This window comes from Oncorhynchus mykiss, chromosome 16, assembly GCF_057628025.1.
Source record: "Oncorhynchus mykiss isolate SJ-2025 chromosome 16, ASM5762802v1, whole genome shotgun sequence".
In the NCBI taxonomy this organism is placed as follows: domain Eukaryota; kingdom Metazoa; phylum Chordata; class Actinopteri; order Salmoniformes; family Salmonidae; genus Oncorhynchus; species Oncorhynchus mykiss.
The window spans coordinates 70282388-70302772 of record NC_143037.1 but is presented as its reverse complement, the minus strand read 5'-3'; the positions used below and the strand labels follow the sequence as shown (position 1 = coordinate 70302772).

The 20385-nt window shown below is 41.4% G+C and overlaps 2 protein-coding genes across 6 annotated transcripts in view; both read left to right on the top strand.

The window, feature by feature from the left end:
* LOC110492595 (protein NDRG3) overlaps positions 1-3391 on the top strand; it is a 56777-nt gene extending 53386 nt beyond the window's left edge. For all 5 annotated transcript variants that reach the window (XM_021567021.3, XM_036947611.2, XM_090203823.1 and 2 more), the window contains one exon: positions 1774-3391. In XM_021567021.3, coding sequence (XP_021422696.1) covers positions 1774-1943 — 170 coding nt within the window. In that variant the 3' untranslated portion in view covers positions 1944-3391. The remainder of the gene's footprint in view (positions 1-1773) is intronic.
* Positions 3392-5547: 2156 nt separating this feature from the next.
* Positions 5548-18445, top strand: LOC110492594 (src-like-adapter 2). The gene is made up of 8 exons (XM_021567018.3): positions 5548-6229; positions 13697-13822; positions 15481-15580; positions 15706-15792; positions 15895-15998; positions 16136-16285; positions 16501-16633; positions 17494-18445. The coding sequence occupies exons 2-8, from the start codon at positions 13732-13734 to the stop codon at positions 17627-17629; spliced, it is 801 nt and encodes a 266-aa protein (XP_021422693.1). The 5' UTR covers positions 5548-6229; positions 13697-13731; the 3' UTR covers positions 17630-18445.
* The last annotated feature ends 1940 nt before the right edge of the window (positions 18446-20385 follow it).

Sequence of the window (20385 nt, the reverse complement as noted above, 5' to 3'; positions counted from 1 at the left end):
CATAGTTTAGATGTCTTCACTGTTATTCTACAATGTAGAAAATAGTAAAAATAAAAACCCTCGAATGAGTAGCTGTGTTCAAAACTTTTTTGCCTGGTACATACAGTACTTTCTGAAATACAGTGAAATTTCCAGTATTCCTGCTTTCGCTGATATCAATCTCCTTAGAAGGCAGTGTAGCTAGCATGAGCTGAACACTACAAGGTGATCAGGTTATTAGCTGTTTAGAGATTTCATTATTCTCCCTGGGCTCCAGTCCACCCCATCTTAAATTGGGAATGTTGATGCAATAATGATTGTGGTATGATTACCAGGGGCCTCATTTACAAACATTGCACATGCACAGAATATGCCCCAAAACATTTATAAAAACTGAACTTATCCTCCTGCAAACTTCAGACCATGAGTACGCACACGTTCTAGTGGTTGAAGTATTGCATTGCAAGAAGGCAAAAGAAGCGTTGTGCAAATGGGAGATATACTGTATGATGACTTATAAATAACTAAAAAACAGGTAACTAAATATAATAACAAGATGCAATCATTTGCTGTTAGTGAGAAGAGAATCTATTTGTTATCTTTGCGTTCTAAAATAATTAGAAATCACCTTTCCTGACTGATGGTTTCATAATCACTAAATAGCCTACAGATCAACAACAGTTTAGTAAAGGCTACCATTCATCCCAGCTCTCATTTAATTGGACCCACTTCACAGTAGTAAATAGGTAAGTTATTGCTATTTCAAGTGTCTTGTTCTCTGCGATCCAAAGCGAAGTTTAACGGTAGAACAGACGGTTCACCAACTCCATTGACGTTTGAATGCTGTAATGTAACATTTCTCCAGTAGCCTAGACCATTTATAAACACAATACATGTGTCATAACCAATTGCACCTCTTCTGGCCGTGATGCGCTCATATTGCCGAAGTAGCCATACAACAAATGACCGTACGCCTCTCATTTAATTGGGCCTATTAGATAGGCTATTATAATTTCTAGTTCCAACAGGGAACGTGGTTTCTAATGTACAGTAGAAGGGAAGGTCTTTTGCGTTGAAGTGTGTGGGCTGAATGTAGACCTACTGTAGTTTGTTTTCCAGAGTAAACAATGTTTCAGGATTCACGGCCAGTGCAGCGTATTTCGGTTTTGAAGAAAGTAAATTAAAAACATTATTGAATTCAAACGATCTGTTTTCCAGGTCCACCAAAATGTGCAATTTTAGTTTTTGTTTCAGAAACGGTCAAATATAGCAAATGTCACACAACAAAACACATTCTGCCAACACCTCCAAAGACATTTGATCAGGTTCGCCATTGCTATTTCCTTCAGATATACGGTCTTGGCTTAATTCCGATACTTCTGAAGTATTCAGGAAATAAGGGCGTTATTGTCACCGTCAAGGGTGAATGACGGGCGTTATTCAGGCAGAGATATAAAATGCTCGTTCACAGTTTTACAGCCGGTCTGATTTATAATGGGGAAACGTGTATGTATGTATGTATGCATGTGCCAAGTATATACATCTACATTTTTCCATACGTGTGTAGTGTTTTCAGAAGTGGCTCACGCAGATATTTAGTGTAAAATTCACACACCGGTTATAAATGAGGCCCCAGCATCCTGCCCCTAGCCACATTCTCTAAAGCAAACTACCCCTCCCACTAAACATTCAACACACACTAAGCAAATGTCCTCATACGTGACTTCTTAACCTAAATGTTCTGTTCTCTCTCTCTCCTCTCTCCTTTCTCCTCGCTCTCTCTCGTGTCTGTAGTGCCCACGGCCAGTATGACCCGCCTGGTGCGTTCTCGTACCCACTCTACCTCCAGCATGGGCTCTGTGGAGGGGAGTCGCAGTCGCACCCACACACAGCTAGAGGGCGCCACTGCTGCCGGCCTGGGTGTCGAACAGGCCAGGCCACAGACCATGGAGGTTTCCTGTTAAAGAACCCAGCCCAGAAAACCACCACCTCCCCCTTCCTCTCTGTCTCCCTCCCTCTCTTTTTTCCTTTCCCATGCTCAAGGTCAGAGAGGATTGGAATCCTGAGCGGGCGTCTGAAACGTGTTCTGAAAGATAATTTATGAAGACAGAAGCAGTCAGGTTCTCTGCTGTGTTCTCTCACCATTTCCTGTTGTTGTCTGTCTATCATGCCTGTCTGTGCATGACTGCTGTGGTACGGCAACCTGAAAGTCAGTAAGCAGGCGGATGATGCTGCTTGTCTGGTTTTCCTTTTGTTGTCTACCAGCTCTCCCCATTAAAAGTTGTTTTTTTAATCTTTGAGATTTGAGATATATTTGTATTTAGAACTATTTTGGGTCAGTGTGTCAGTTTAAAGATAACAGATGGAAAGGCATCAGGAGTTTTCTCTTGTAAAGTACTCTATACGGAGTAATGTTGCCCCTCTTTCTGTCTCCCTCTGGGGTCTTCCTCACCTTGCTAATTGGTAAGATCAGACCAAATCACACCACCCCTCCTTAGTGATCCATTCCTTAATCAGTCTCATGACACACCAGATTCTTTTTTAATTGTTTTTATGTTGTGATTTGTGGAAAAAAATACCTTTTGCTTTCCTGGATTGCAATACGATGTGATAAACTTGCTCCTGCTCTGTACCTTTATACCAAGAATATCTGACAGAATGGCCCTCTAGTAGATGAAACGTAATGGACGTGTCTGTAGAATTGCTTTTGTCTAGATGTATCTCTAGAAATAGTTGCCTTGTTTGATATTTTCTTTTTCGAGTGAGTTATTTGAAATGGCAGGTCCTGGGTTTTTGATCCCACCCACATTTATTATTGACGGGCAGAGAAAAGAACCAACCCACTGGGCACAGATGTCAGTTCAGTGTGTATTCCATGTTGGTTCAACGTAATTTCATCGAAACGACGTTGATTCGACCAGCGTGTGCCCAGTGGGAACATTTTACTGTAGTTTATTGAAAACTCAAGTCAAATGCGGAGAGTACCTAAACTAGCCCCAGCTCAGTCAGAGGTGAGTAAATGTCTGCGAATTGAGGTACAGATAACATTACTACCTCTTTCATAAAATATAACTAAAATATATGAACTTACATTGCTTCCAGTTAGTAGAAAACAGTATGTTTTCCCTCCTGATTAAATAAAGATGAGGTGAAAACGACAACGGGTCAGATGCCTGAGGGACTGTGGATTGTGTAATAAATGTTTTTATAGAGTTTCTTATTAATGTTATTAGTTGGTAGTTTTCTCTGTGGTTTTCCTGCATTTCTCTCTGGTTGTACTACAGCTTGGGTGAACACGTGGTGATGATGCATTGGACTCTGTCTGCATAGTATACGGGGTGCTGTTAGTCATACTGTGCTGACTATGTCAATTTGTACTGAATCATAAAATAAAGCTAGAAGCTGTACATGACTGGACTTTTCATCTTATCCTTTCTGTCACTGGCATGTCTGTTCTCTAACTTGGTAAACTAGCCTGATTTATAATAGTGGTCCTTTGTAGTTCAGTTGGTAGAGAATGGTGCTTGTAACGTCAGGGGAGTGACTTCGATACCTGGGACCATCCATTTATAAAATGGATGCACCCATGACTATGGTATTTATTATTGTTATTGTTGTTTATTGTTTATTATTATTATTATTGTTGTTATTATTATTGTTTATTGTTTATTATTATTGTTATTGTTATTATTATTAGGTTCGGCATCAGCAGTTTCTCATTCTATGTCAGTCACTGACACACTCAATTAGCCATGTCCGCTAACAAAAACATTTATCGGTATGTTTATCTAGCCAACTATCTAAACCAGTGGCGGTCGGTGCCGTTTAAGATGAGGGAGGATGATTATTATTATTTTAATGAGCATGGCCTTATTTCTATTACAGCATATTGGATGACTGTCATTCATTTTCCATTCACCCAGCTCGATGTAACATCCATAGGTTTAGGCTACTAAATGATACTCAAATCGGCACAATGAATATCCCCCTGATCACAAGCAAACACATTTTACTTTCATACCAGACACACACAAACAGCTCGTTGTGTGTGTGTGTGTGTGTATATATAATATATAAATTCCTTCTCGCATCTATCCACTCTCCTCTCACATGCTCCCCTTGCTTGTGGACTTCAGTGCAGAACACATCAGCTGTCTGTGACCAGGCGGGGAAAAAACTTTCCAAGCTAAACCTTCATATCATGACTGCTACACATAGCCTGCACCTATGTCACGTCATAGTTAACATAGGCATAGCTACTAGAACTAAGGCGTTAGTAAACCCACTACAATCATGCAGAACCGTGTAGTCCGACAAGCAGTTTAGCAGTTACACCGGCAGGCCCCAGAGGCAATGAATTAATAAAGCCAAAAGCTTACCTTGACTTGGAAGAGTTCCAGTATTGTATAGCCATAGCCAGCTAGCTAACATGGCATCCCTTTCTGTTGGATAGCAATAGACAGCTAGCTAACATAGCATCCCTCTGTTTGAGCTGGGTGTTTGAGTAGGCTAAACTAGCTAGCTGCATTGGACACTAGCTAAGTAAGTGAAAATGGGAACAAAAAATCTAAGAAATATAGCTAGCTCTCTCTTGCTTCTTAATTTTGGAAGAAGTTAATTTGTTCAAAACTGTTTAACTATTGTCTTTCACGCTCTGAGTCAACTACCACATTTTATGCACTGCAGTGCTAGTTAGCTGTAGCTTATGCTTTCAGTGCTAGATTATTTGTCTGATCCTTTGATTGGGTGGACAACATGTCATTTCATGCTGCAAGAGCTCTGATAGGCTACAAGGACGTCCACCGGAAGATGTCATAATTACTGTGTAAGTCTATGGAAGGGGTGAGAACTATGAGCCTCCTAGGTTTTATATTGAAGTCAATGTACCCAGAGGAGGACTGAAGTTAGCTGTCCTCCGGCTGCACCATGGTGCTACCCTACAGAGTGCTGTTGAGGCTACGATAGAACTTCATTGCCAAACAGTGTGTTTTAATACATTTTTTGGTAACAAACATATTTAGTATAGTATCTAAAAATAACGTTTTTAATGTCCTCCCTTCCTCCACTGAAGAGCCTCCACTGATCTAAACCTGTAGTACTCATGGCCGAATGACTGGGCACGTGCCAGACCAAACTATCGCATTTGGGACCCCGGGGCACCAACCTTTGGAGAGTTGGCGCTGCATTTCAACACATTTTGCCATAGTGCAGAGTAAAATGTGCAGCTTTATAATGCTACTGTACACGTTTTGTCATGAGGCAGATCATTTTTAGATACATTTTTCTCTACACCATCAAGATGCGGTGCCAGTAAAAAAAAATCTTGTTTAGGGCCCCCAAAAGGCTATGCTGGCTACTGGTATAATGCAGTTAGTTCAGAGGGTTCAGTAGTTTAACTGCACAAATCAGTGTGGGTATGCAGAACCGTGAGCCCATATCTCTTGATAATGAGTACAAAAGGGTTATGAAGAGAAAAATAATTGCTCAACACTTTTACCCAATCAACAGCATTTACCTGAATGATGAAGAATATGAAGCTCTATTCGGGGGAAAAAACATTGTGACCTCACTTCACACCAGTGTATGTATGCCACCGCTCATGCAGATGCTGCAAAACAGAACATTTGCACAAACCAATTGCACCTCATTGCTACAGCTGATGACTCATTGATCAAGTCACTGATGTCAAAGGTCTGTCTGTTCCAATTACTACAGCCCCATGTTCAGTAGATATTGTTGAACAAAAATCTTTCTTTCTCTTTGTGCATCACTTTTTCTTTGTCTTCCCTCCACTCTTCTCCATTTCCCTCTCTTCACTCTGATATCTGAGTTGTGGTGTGTACATGTTTCAGGCCTCATCGAAACAGGAAACAGCGTGTGTGAGGTGAATATAAAAAAGTCCTGTCAAATCTCTCCACTCAGATGTACTATAGATCACTCTGCTACGCGTACGTAGACTCTACCTACCAACGATGCCTCCTTTCCTCTTGGAACACCACAAAGGAGAACACTCTTTCTTCATTGGAGCCTAAAGAAGTCTCACACAGACTCTCATACACACATCGCACTCTCGTTCCACATGTGAACACTACCGACAGCGTGCAACTCCCAGACCCACTGGACTCTTCTGGCCTCTGGGCCGCACCTCTATCCTTGTGCTAGTCTACTGTGGTACTCTACAGCTCTGACATCAACTCATACCACAGCATCAGAAGACTGACGTTCACCAGTGCCACAACAGGGAAATGCTGTGAGTATAAAAATATTTTTTGAGCTGTCTAATCGATCCGACTGTACTGTACACGTAAAAGGTTAGTTTTATCCAACTCAGATTTAAAATATTAAAAGTATTAAAAGTATACTTTTTGGTTTTAACAAAGAAAACAATGGTCAAGTAAATATACACTCAGAATAGCTTCTATTTGTCGAGGCATGGACTCTACCAGGTGTCGAAAGTGTTCCACAGGAATGCTGGCCCATGTTGATTCCCACTGTTGTGTCAAGTTGGCTGGATGTCCTTTGGGTGGTGGACCATACTTGATACACATAGGAAACTGTTGAGTGTGAAAAACACAGCAGCGTAGCAGTTTTTGACACAAAATGGTGCGCCACCTACTACCATACCCCGTTTTTTTTTCAAAGGGACTTAAATTCATATCTCAATTGTTTCAAGGCTTAAAAATCCTTCTTTAACCTCTCCTCCCATTCATCTACTCTGATTGAAGAAGATTAAACAAGTGATATCAATAAGGGGTCATAGGATTCACCTTGATTCACCTGGTCAGTGAGAAAAAGAAAAAAAAAAGCTGGTGTTCAGTGTATAGGACAAACTGATCTTATATGAACACAAATTTGTTCATAAATGCTAAATGCTTAAATGAATACTGTAGCTTGGTGTCCAGCCAGGTCTACATCTCTGGATTACAGCGTCTGCTAAATGTCATATGCATACACTATATATACGAACGTATGTGGACACCCCTTCAAATGTGTGGATTCGGCTATTTCAGCCACACCTGTTGCTGACAGGTGTATAAGACTGAGCACACAGCCATGCAATCTCTATAGACAAACATTGGCAGTAGAATGGCCTTACTGAAGAGCTCAGTGACTTTCAACGTGGCACCGTCATAGGATGCCATCTTTCCAAAAATTCAGTTCGTCAAATTTCTGCCCTGGTAGAGCTGCCCCGGTCAACTGTAAGTGCTGTTATTGTGAAGTGGAAATGCCGCCATTGGACTCTGGAGCAGGGAAAACGCATTCTATTTAGTGATGAATCACGCTTCACCATTTGGCAGTCCGATGGACAAATCTGAGTTTGGCGGGTGCCAGGAGAACGCAACCGGCCCAAATGCATAGTGCCAACTGTAATGTTTGGTAGAGGAGAAATAATGGTCTGGTGCTGTTTTTCATGGTTCAGGCCCCTTAGTTCCAGTGAAGGGAAATCGTAACGCTACAACATACAATGACATTCTAGATTATTCTGTGCTTCCAACATTGTGACAACAGTTTAGGGAAGGCCCTTTCCTGTTTCAGCATGACAATGACCCCATGCACAAAGCGAGGTCCATATAGAAATGGTTTGGAAGAACATGTCTGGCCCCCACGGAGCCCTGACCTCAACCCCATCGAACACCTTTGGGATGAATTGGAACGCTGACTGCGAGCCAGGCCTAATCGTCCAACATCAGCGCCTGATCTCACTAACGCTCTTATGGCTGAATGGAAACAAGTCCCTGCAGCAATGTTCCAACATCTAGTGGAAAGCCAGAAGAGTGGAGGCTGTAATAGCAGAAAAGCAGGGGACAAACGGATCTTTTCTCAATGATTATATTACGTGCCATATTACAGAGCATTGAGGGAAGATATTTAGAAATATTTAATGCCAATATATTTCATATGACTATTTCTGAAATGATCATCTATTTTTGTGTCTACCATTGTCAAAATTAGACAAACACACACCAGGGTAGAAAGGTGTTCAATAAAAGAGCATTTATTTTCTACCCAATGATATCCTGCCAGTTTTATGTTTGACTCCATTGATGCTTGAGATCTCATGCATTACTTTACAGTAAAACATGTTGCAAATTACGACACAAAACTTTTCATCTTATGCGGTGGTTTCTGCATCAGTGTATTGCTGTGAACTAATTTACCCATCTTCCATGGTTCCTGTGGAGCAGAAGGTTGCCATGAAATGTCATATTTGTCACACGTGTGTTTGTGCAAATCACCAATGCATGACACTTCAACTAGTTGCACATTAGGGGCATTGTTGTTTACATAAATTAGAGCAGTGGTCCCCAACCGGTCCATCACGATCGCCAATCGGACGGTTCAGATTATGGTGTCTGCAGTCATTTAAGAAGGCATAAAAGAAAGCAACAGAAAAATTGATACTGTGAGATTTCAAAATGTTTAAAACCATCACTAGAGAGAAACTGTCAAGGAATACAGCAAAGAGATGCTGTTTTTATTTAACTAGATAAGTCAGTTAAGAACAAATTCTTATTTACAATGACGGCCTACCCCGGCGGGTCAATTGTGCGCCACCCTATGGGACTCCCAATCAAGGTCGGATGTGATTCAGCCTGGATTCGAACCAGGGACTGTAGTGGTGCCTCTTGCACCAAGATGCAGTGTCAGAGATGCTGCGCCACTCGGGAGCCCAGTGAGTTGAGTTTAAGTTCTTACTCAGCACTGTCAACACTTTGTATTCAACACTTTTATAAGCCATGAAATTTGCGTTCTCAGCTCTACAACAAGCAGTGCAGCAGTAATGAACGAGAAGGAAAGTGTATTTACAGGCTTGCGTTGTTGTTATTATTAGCAGCTTGGTTTTTTTTTAATATATATATATTTCACTTTCTCTGTTTATAGGAGTTAGAATTTGTGAATGAGAATTTTTGCATTAAATAATGCTGTGCGACTCGAGTTTCCCCATCAGCTGGAAGACGGTGTCCCTTCATGGTCAGTGTCAGTGGAGGAAAAGGAGAACGGAGGGATGTTGAGAGACGGACCCTCACTCTGCGACTCTCTCCCTCCGCTGAGACTGACCATCAGATGCAGACATTATCAGCCCAGTAAAATAAAAATAAAAAGCTAATTATTTACATTTATGCTCACTCAGCTGTGCCTCACCAGTAGTACCACAACGGATCTATTACCAGTCTGATCATACGCCTACCTCAAATTTAGAAATATATATATTTTTAAATGGCCCAAACAACAATGCTTTGTCAGGGCAATTCAAGCAAAGCCAATATGCGGTGATAATGTATTGGGCCTAAACAGTGCCTTGCGAAAGTATTCGGCCCCCTTGAACTTTGCGACCTTTTGCCACATTTCAGGCTTCAAACATAAAGATATAAAACTGTATTTTTTAGTTAAGAATCAACAACAAGTGGAACACAATCATGAAGTGGAACGACATTTATTGGATATTTCAAACTTTTTTAACAAATCAAAAACTGAAAAATTGGGCGTGCAAAATTATTCAGCCCCCTTAAGTTAATACTTTGTAGCGCCACCTTTTGCTGCGATTACAGCTGTAAGTCGCTTGGGGTATGTCTCTATCAGTTTTGCACATCGAGAGACTGAAATTTTTTCCCATTCCTCCTTGCAAAACAGCACGAGCTCAGTGAGGTTGGATGGAGAACATTTGTGAACAGCAGTTTTCAGTTCTTTCCACAGATTCTCGATTGGATTCAGGTCTGGACTTTGACTTGGCCATTCTAACACCTGGATATGTTTATTTTTGAACCATTCCATTGTAGATTTTGCTTTATGTTTTGGATCATTGTCTTGTTGGAAGACAAATCTCCGTCCCAGTCTCAGGTCTTTTGCAGACTCCATCAGGTTTTCTTCCAGAATGGTCCTGTATTTGGCTCCATCCATCTTCCCATCAATTTTAACCATCTTCCCTGTCCGTGCTGAAGAAAAGCAGGCCCAAACCATGATGCTGCCACCACCATGTTTGACAGTGGGGATGGTGTGTTCAGCTGTGTTGCTTTTACGCCAAACATAACGTTTTGCATTGTTGCCAAAAAGTTCAATTTTGGTTTCATCTGACCAGAGCACCTTCTTCCACATGTTTGGTGTGTCTCCCAGGTGGCTTGTGGCAAACTTTAACCAACACTTTTTATGGATATCTTTAAGAAATGGCTTTCTTCTTGCCACTCTTCCATAAAGGCCAGATTTGTGCAATATACGACTGATTGTTGTCCTATGGACAGAGTCTCCCACCTCAGCTGTAGATCTCTGCAGTTCATCCAGAGTGATCATGGGCCTCTTGGCTGCATCTCTGATCAGTCTTCTCCTTGTATGAGCTGAAAGTTTAGAGGGACGGCCAGGTCTTGGTAGATTTGCAGTAGTCTGATACTCCTTCCATTTCAATAGTATCGCTTGCACAGTGCTCCTTGGGATGTTTAAAGCTTGGGAAATCTTTTTGTATCCAAATCTGGCTTTAAACTTCTTCACAACAGTATCTCGGACCTGCCTGGTGTGTTCCTTGTTCTTCATGATGCTCTCTGCGCTTTTGACGGACCCATGAGACTATCACAGTGCAGGTGCATTTATACGGAGACTTGATTACACACAGGTGGATTGTATTTATCATCATTAGTCATTTAGGTCAACATTGGATCATTCAGAGATCCTCACTGAACTTCTGGAGAGAGTTTGCTGCACTGAAAGTAAAGGGGCTGAATAATTTTGCACGCCCAATTTTTCAGTTTTTGATTTGTTAAAAAAGTTTGAAATATCCAATAAATGTCGTTCCACTTCATGATTGTGTCCCACTTGTTGTTGATTCTTCACAAAAAAAATACAGTTTTATATCTTTATGTTTGAAGCCTGAAATGTGGCAAAAGGTCGCAAAGTTTTAGGGGGTCGAATACTTTCGCAAGGCATTGTAGCTTACTGCACGAACCTCATTGCTACAGTACTGTTTTTAATTGGTTAATGTTGCATAGGCTTGTGTTTAAAAATACATTTGAGCCGTAGAGCTCGGCTTGCATTTTGACTCAAAAAGTGATCTCAAAAGGTTGGTGACCACTGAATTAGAGAGTGTTCTATTATGTGTTCCAATATTGTTATTTATTCAGTCGAAAGCACCTTATTTTCCTTGCCAACAGCACCTCGACAACCAGCAACCCATGTGTAAAAACAAGAGTGTGGTTGGAAACTAAAAGGTGTTCAGAAGAGTGGTTTTCAACTTCCTCCCTCCTTTTGTCTGACTGGCAATACATTAAATAAAAATAGGCAGGGCTATTTTAAATTCCCTTCACATTTTTGGTTTTGAAATATACTACCTGTAATAAGTTACAGTGAATTGTGATTGATGCAATAGTATGCATAGAAAATATGTCTCTACCCATATGAAGAGTTTAATTCCAAAATGCTATACAGTACATTTGGAAGGTATTCAGACCCTTTGACATTTTCCACATTTTGTTACATTGCAGCCTTATTCTAAACTGGATTAATACAACAACAACAAGATCCTCACACAATACCCCATAGTAACAAAGCGAAAACAGGCTTCTAGAAATGTTTGCAAATGTATTAAAAATTAAAAACCTAAATACCTTATTTGCTTAAGTATTCAGACCCTTTGCTATGAGACATGAAATTGAGCTCAGGTGCATCCTGTTTCCATTGATCATCCTTGAGATGTTTCTACAGGCTGTGGTAAATTCAATTGATTTGACATGATTTGGAAAGGCACACACCTGTCTATATAAGGTCCCACAGTTGACAGTACAAGTCAGAGCAAAAACCAAGCAATGAGGTCGAAGGTATTGTCCATAGAGCTCTGAGACAGGATTGTGTCGAGGCACAGATCTGGGGAAGGGGACCAAAACATTTCTGCAGCATTGAAGGTCCCCAAAAACACAGTGGGCTACATCATTCTTAAATGGAAGAAGTTTGGAACCACCAAGCCTCTTCCTAGAGCTGGCCGCTCAGCCAAACTGAGCAATCAGGGGAGAAGTGCCTTGGTCAGGGAGGTACTCAAGAACTCGATGGTCACTCTGACAGAGCTACAGAGTTCCTCTGTGGAGATGACAAAATCTTCCAGAAGGACAACCATCTCTGCAGCACTCCACCAATCAGGCCTTTATGATAGAGTGGCCAGACGGAAGCCACTCCTCAGTAAAATGCACCTGACAGGCCGCTTGGAGTTTGTCAAAAGGCACCTAAAGGACTCAGACCATGAGAAACAAGATTCTCTCGTCTGATGAAACCAAGATTGATTTCTTTGGCCTGAATGCCAAATGCCACGTCTGGAGGAAACCTGGCACCATCCCTATGGTGAAGCATGGTGGTGGCAGCATCATGCTATAGGGATGTTTTTCAGCGGCAGGGACTGGGAGACTAGTCAGGATCGAGGGAAAGATGAACGGAGCAAAGTACCGAGAGATCCTTGATGAAAACCTGCTCCAGAGCACTCAGGACCTCAGACTGGGGCGAAGGTTCACCTTCCAACAGGACAACGACCCTAAGCACACAGCCAAAACAATGCATGAGTGGCTTTGGGACAAATCTCTGAATGTCCTTGAGTGGTTCAGCCAGAGGCTGGACTTGAACCCTATCGAATATCTCTGGAGAAACCTGAAAATAGCTGTGCAGCGACGCTCCCCATCCGACCTGACAGAGATTGAGAGGATCTGCAGAGAAGAATGGGAGAAACTCCCCAAATACTGATGTGCCGAGCTTGTAGCCTCATTCCCAAGAAGACTTGAGGATGTAATCACTGCCAAAGGTGCTTCAACAAAGTACTGAGTAAAGGGTCTGAATACTTATGTCAATTTTATATTTCATTTTTTATTTTTTTGTTAAACATTTGCAAAAATTTCCCAAAAACTGTTTATGCTTCATCATTATGGGGTATTGTGTGCAGATTGATGAGGGGGGGGGGGGGGGGGGGGGGGGAATGATTACATCCGTATTAGAATTAGGCTGTCATGTAACTAAATGTGGAAATAGTCAAGGGATCTGAATTCTTCCCGAATGCACTATATATCAGAAATATTGGTAAATTAGGTTTTAATGTTTGAAAGAAGTTGTGAAAAAGATGAGTTTTTTTTCTAATCACGGCAAGGAGTTGTTCGATGACATATTTGTTTAAAATCTATCACTTGATGGCTTGAATTTCAGAAAGACGATCGTGTTTTTTTTGTTGCAAAATGCTATATATCCACCTCATTATCAGAGAACTAAGTAGTACTGCCAGGCTTTACACAGTCAAATGGAACAAATAACTCAAGTAGATTTTTTTTTTGATTTTTTTAAAGCACAAAATACATTTATGACATCATTTAAATAAATAAATATACTTAAATACATTAATATGAGATCTATATATAAAACATTGACATTTGACATTTGAGTCATTCAGCAGATGCTGTTATCCAGAGTGACTTACAGTTACTGCATTCAACTTAAGATAGCTAGGTTGGACAACCACATATCACAGTCAAATATACAGGATACAAACATTCCATTCTAGCTTAACAATGGATACATAGTGTATTGCACCAACAACAAAAAAAACCATCTAAAATCTATGAATAAAGAATCTGAGAAGAGTAATATTTTACACACACATGCAAACATTTCTGATACAAATAAAAACATGTGAAAAATTGGTGGATATAGCATTTTGGAAATTATTGGCTATTAATTAATAGCTGTGATTCCCTCTAACCCACAGAGTCCTCTGGTGACCCATACGAGCTCGACATCGCCATGGGCAGTGGGCCCAGTAAAGAGTGTCGGGGATCCAGCACTCAGGCAGCCTTGCTGGGCCAGGAAGAGCCCGCTGAGTCAGTCATACTGGGTAAGGCCTGACCTCCCATCTCGGTCTGAGCACAGCACAGGACTCTGGGAAACAGGCCAGTACTAGCCTTTCTCTTTCTCTGTCCTCAGAGGTCAATCGTCCTGGGATTGTTTTGACTGAAACCTATAGGGAATTGGAAGTGTGCACGACAGCCGGGTCTATTTATGGTTAAGGACAATCATTGGATAACCTGCATTTTTACTTAACTTATTTCTTAAAAATGCATTGTTGGTTAAGGGCTTGTAAGTAAGCATTTCACTGTAAGGTTGTATTCAGCACGTGTGACAAATACAATTTGATTTGATTTCAAAGTTCAAATCAAATCAATGCGACCAACATTAATGCGGAATTGTTTTTGTTAATGTTCCTGCATCCATGGTGTGGTGATGCTGTTCCTATGCATCCATAGTGTGGTGATGCTGTTCCTATGCATTCATAGTGTGGTGATGCTGTTGCTGCATCCATAGTGTGGTGATGCTGTTGCTATGCATCCATGGTGTGGTGATGCTGTTCCTATGCATCCATAGTGTGGTGATGCTGTTCCTATGCATCCATGGTGTGGTGATGCTGTTCCTATGCATCCATAGTGTGGTGATGCTGTTCCTATGCATCCATGGTGTGGTGATGCTGTTCCTATGCATCCATGGTGTGGTGATGCTGTTCCTATGCATCCATGGTGTGGTGATGCTGTTCCTGCATCCATAGTGTGGTGATGCTGTTCCTATTCATTCATAGTGTGGTGATGCTGTTCCTATGCATCCATGGTGTGGTGATGCTGATCCTATGCATCCATGGTGTGGTGATGCTGATCCTATGCATCCATGGTGTGGTGATGCTGTTGCTATGCATCCATGGTGTGGTGATGCTGTCCCTATGCATCACCTCTGGTGATGCCCTAGATGTTTACATACCTCTCTGTTAAATATGACCAGAGTTGGTGTGCAAGAAAGAGGACAAAAACATTCCTGGTCTTCTGTTGAACCACCAGAGGAGAGAAATGAGCTTGTGCAATAACTCAATTCGCCTTTGCACTCCTTCTAAACAAAGCACTTTAAAAAAAAACTTTGGCAAAGTGTAAAGTCTACAAAACTTAGTCCACTCTGTTCGTAACACGTTTTAGTTTTGGGAACAGAACTGTATTGAGATCAAATGTTTCATTGGTGGGAAAATGTACCGAATGTCGGCCAAAGTCCATCTCGTTTCCTTCTTCTCCTGACGGCCCCTTGGCTTCCTCTCACTACCACATTTGGTAATGAATGGAAACACCAAGCGAATGCTTCACATTCATACATCCGGTGAAATATCTATCTCATTGTTCAATCTGTGGCTGTACTCCCTCTAGTCACCCTCTAGAAATGGTGTGAACCAGGTGACATTGAATTCCTCAAGATGTTAGTTGAGGAAGATCACATCAATCATTTAGCTCAGAAAGACTGACGATCATCTCATTGTTGTAACTTGGAAGTGTCTTGCCTAACCATGACTACTCACATTCAAAGTGTGAATTACAAACATACAAGTACATAGATATTTTATCGTATGCATGCTTTTTTTTTGCTTTTTTCCTTTTTTCTCAGCATGAAAATACTGCGTTGTCATGGTTTGAGGTTCTCATAGTAGACTGACACTAATCTTTCATGTATCTGTTCTGTCTACAGAGAGCAGCAAGTATATGGTAGTGGCCCTGTATAACTATCCCACTGGTCCCCCAGCACACTGCCGCATCCACGCTGGAGAGAGACTCAACGTGCTTTCAGAGTAAGAAACCATAGCCTCTACATACAACTACCATAATTACTACTACTACTAGTACTGTGATGTGTGTTTTTCCTGCAATAACTTATGTATCTCTTGTGTTTCTGTGAATGTGCATGTCTATATAGCGAGGGGGAGTGGTGGAAGGTGAGATCCTCTGCCACAGGCAATGAGAGCTACATCCCCAGCAACTACACAGCCAAGGTGTACCACAGGTGAGTCCGCTGATCCATCTGACTCTATTCCCCTTTGGAATCTCTATTGACATGGCTTTGTCTATTTCTATGTCTGACTCTATCTCTATGCTCTTGGCCTAGGTGGCAGTATGAGGGTCTCAGCCGAGAGAAGGCTGAGGAGCTCCTCTTTCTGCCCTACAACCAGACTGGCTCTTTTCTGGTCCGGGAGAGTGAGACCCACCCTGGTCAGTTCAGTTCACACTCCAGGCTACACATTATCAAACGCTAACAAGACCAGGGAAACAATCTTAAAAATGTCATTGATAAACCTGAAGTGATAAAACGCGGTGACTGAAGTATGGTCTTACACTGTCCACTCTAGGTGCCAACTCCCTGTCAGTGCGTAAGAGCAGTGACCAGGATCGTCGCTCAGTCAAACACTACCGGATCCAACAACTGGAGAATGGCTGGCTCTACATCTCCCCCTGCCTCACCTTCCCCAACCTCAGAGCTCTGGTAGACCACTACTCAGGTCAGGTGCTTTAAAGCATTTACAGTGGTGTAGAAAATACTGAAGGCTGTAGTTACATCTTGTCAAGCCCTTTTGAGTCCAGCCCACACATTTGAACCTTTTGCACAAGTGGCAGTGTGATAAAAGCTGGGGACACTTGAAGCATCTTCAGTCATTAAATTGTAGTATTCATGTTAAGGCTGAGTTGTAACAGACTGATTGACATCTCCTTCCAGAGGTCCGTGATGGGCTGTGCTGTCTGCTAGGGGAGCCCTGCTTCATCCAGGGGTCCAACAACGTTCCTGTGGTTACTGGGCCACTCCCCATGGCTGTCAGGAAGCCCACCCTCAACTGGAAAGATATGGACAGGTGAGGTAATTTACTGTTGTGGTACAGTAATAGGTTGCCAGTCTCTGTGTATCCATGTCTGTCAATAAATCTTATACTGAACAAAAATATAAATGCAACATGTGACAATTTCAATGATTTTACTGAGTTACAGTTCATATAAGGAAATCAGTCAATTGAAATCAATTCATTAGGCCATAATCTATGGATTTCACATGAGTGGGCAGGAGCACAGCCATTTGGGAGCCAGGCTCAGCCAATCAGAATCAGACAGAAATACTCCTCAGTTGGCTGGTCTCAGACAATCCCGCAGGTGAAGAACCCGGGTGTGGAGGTCCTGGGCTGGCGGCGTGTTTACACATGGTCTGCAGTTGTGAGGCCGGTTGGACATACTGCCAAATTCTCTACAATGATGTTGGAGGCGGCTTATGGTAGAGAAATTAGCATTCAATTATCTGGCAACAGCTCTGGTGGAAATGTCTGCAGTCCGCATGTCAATTGCATGCTCCCTCAATACTTGAGACATCTGTGGCATTGTGCTGTGTGACAAAGCTGCACATTTTAGATTGGCCTTATTGTCCCCAGCACAAAGTGCACCTGTGTAATGATCATGCTGTTTATTCAGCTTCTTGATATGCCACACCTGTCAGGTGGATATATTATCTTGGCAAATGAGAAATGCTCACTAACAGGGATGTAAACAAATTTGTGCACAACATTTTTAAGAAAAAAGCTCTTTGTGCGTATGGAACATTTCAGAGATATTTTATTTCAGCTCATGAAACATGGACCCAACACTTTACATGTTGCGTTTATATTTTTGTTCCGTACATATTCTTTGTCACCATTTCCTCACTAATGGGGTTTCTGTCTGTCTGCAGCTCCATGATCTTTGGCAAGGATAAAGGCAAGGACAATGAGGATTCCCTGGTGAGCGAGGGATTAAAGGAGGCCATCAAATCCTACCGCTTCATGACAGAGGACTGCAAAGGCTCCAGCCACAAATGGGACAGCTGAGCATGGATCTGGCATCATAACGACAGAGAGATACTCAGACTAAAACAGACCATAAGATGGAGCTTTGCATCAAGCTACCCATTAAAGCTGAGGCAATCCTGAGGACCAGACATTCTGGCCATGAACCCAATGGATCTCATTAAAGGAATGTTGTTAGGGGAACTGGAAATCACAACTCAACCACTGCAGAGAACCGTGGTTCTCAAAGCTATGGTTGTAGAGTGCTCAACATTACATTGCCAATCAGCTGAGGCCCATCTTTGCTTGGATTCATGAACAGAATAAATGTTTAGATCCTGGAGGCAGACTTTGCTAGACTTAACAGAAAGTAGTTTGAACGTGAGATATACAGCCTTATGAAAGTGATCCCGTATCATCAATAAACAGACTATATGGTTGGTTTTGTTGAAGTACGCTACCTTGAAAACAATTAAGGAACTGTGAGGTATAAGAATTAGTCTGTTTGATTTATGTGTTTCCTGTCCTGAACATGAACACCTTTTAGCTGTTGCTTGTTCTCTTCCGCACCACAGTCTTGACTTTGGCACAGGAAATGGTCAAGGTGCAGTGGAAAGCACAATGGTGTGGCAGAGACAAAAAGTTGAGGTTGTGGTAAAGAGCATCTCAAAGTTATGTCAAATATTATGGTATGAAACACTGACATGTTCTTCTGAGGTTTCATCAACTGAAACAATGCACTGTAGTGTGTGTATGTATATAATGTTAATATCGAGTTTTGTGATGTTTTTGGGTGGGTGGAAATTTATTTTTTATTTTGTTTAACTATTCTACATTAAAATGTTGCATTTAGTGAAATATGGGGAAATTATTTTGTTGATATGCTGGTTTTTCACAAATCAGAGAATGAATAACTAAACGCATAAATAACCAAATACATTTCACACATGAAGTGACAAGTATTTGGCGTACCTTTATTTACGACTGTATCTTGTCTTGTATCGCCACCTGCTGGGGGAAATGCGTAGGTCGTTAGGTTGGCGGAGACGTCAGTGACACACACGCGCCAAGCCCATTCAATTTACTTCCCCGTTAACCGTTTGTGTTGTTGTTGCTCTTGTTAAGAATTGAATCAGTGTATTTAGCTGTTATCCAATACCCCGGTTCTTAATGTTTAGGTTGCTGTGCACTATTCGTTTGTGCGTAATTCATGTCTTTACATTTGATCAACAATGCAAAAGGAAAACAGTTTTACAGAGCTGGAGATGCCTTCAGGTGCCTTCAGAAAGTATTCACGCCGCTTGACTTTCCACGTTTGTTGTGTTACAGCCTGAATTTATTTATTACATTGAGATTTTGTGTCACTGGCCTACACACAATACCCCATAATGTCAAAGTGGAATTATGTTTTTAGACATTTTTTACAAATGAATTACATATGACAAACTGAAACTAAACCTCTGTGGAAAGCCTAAATAAGTAGAGGAGTAAATATTTTATTAAGTCAAATAATGCCTTGATCACACCTATAGTATATTTGCGCAAAATGTGTGGAACAAAAAGTTCAACATTCACCTTCTGCTACCATTTCGTTCAAGCCATCTATGCATACAATTCGGTGCATACGTTGGACGATAAAAAGAAACGGAATAGACCTAAGCAGAAGGAATAGACCTAAGCAGAAGGAATAGACCTAAGCAGAAGGAATGGACCTAAGCAGAAGGAATGGACCTAAGCAGAAGGAATGGACCTAAGCAGAAGGAATGGACCTAAGCAGAAGGAATGGACCTAAGCAGAAGGAATGGACCTAAGCAGAAGGAATGGACCTAAGCAGAAGGAATGGACCTAAGCAGAAGGAATGGACCTAAGCAGAAGGAATGGACCTAAGCATAGGCAAAATCCTAGAGGAAAATCTGGTTCCGTCTGCTTTCCAACAGACACTGGGAGACAAATTCACCTTTCAGCAGGACATTAACCTAAAACATAAATACACAAGTTGCTTACCAAGACTGCATTAAATGTTCTTGAGTGGCTTAGTTACAGTTTTGACTTAAATCAGCTTCTAAATCTATGGCAAAGCTTGAAAATGGCTATCTAGCAATAGCCAACAAACAACTTGACAGAGCATGAAGACTTTTTTAAAGAATAATGTGCTAATATTGTACAATCCAGGTGTTCAAAGCTCTTAGACTTACCCAGAAAGACTCACAGCTGTCATCGCTGCCAAATGTGATTCTAAAATGTATTGACTAAGGGTGTGAATAACTATGTAAATCAAATATTTCTGTATTTCATTTTCAATAAATGTGCAAACATTTCTATACACATAATTCCACTTTGACATTATGGGGTATTGTTTGTAGGCCAGTGACAAAATCTAAATTTGATACATTTTAAATTCAGGCTGTAACACAACAAAAATGTAGAAAAAGTAGGTGTGAATCCTTTCTGAAGGCCACTGTATATTACTAATCTACCTCTCTTTGTTTCCTCATATCTTTCAGGACATGAAAGTTGTTAAACCCTTTCCATCTTGCATGGATTTTTCTTTGTCTGATGTTGGACTTAACTTTTCAAGTGCCTCTGTTGGAAAAAAAACGATAATGTGTGGGTGTGCGCACACCAATCAGCGTGCTGAATTTGCCATCATGTTGTAAAGAGCCTGGCCACTCTGATGGAACTCAATTCTGCCACTGAGTCATCACTTAACTACACGTGGATCACGTAAATCAAGTGCTGTTTGCGTGTGAAAATGTCACAGGATGCATTTGCTCCATTGTCAACATGTTTTGTTGGTG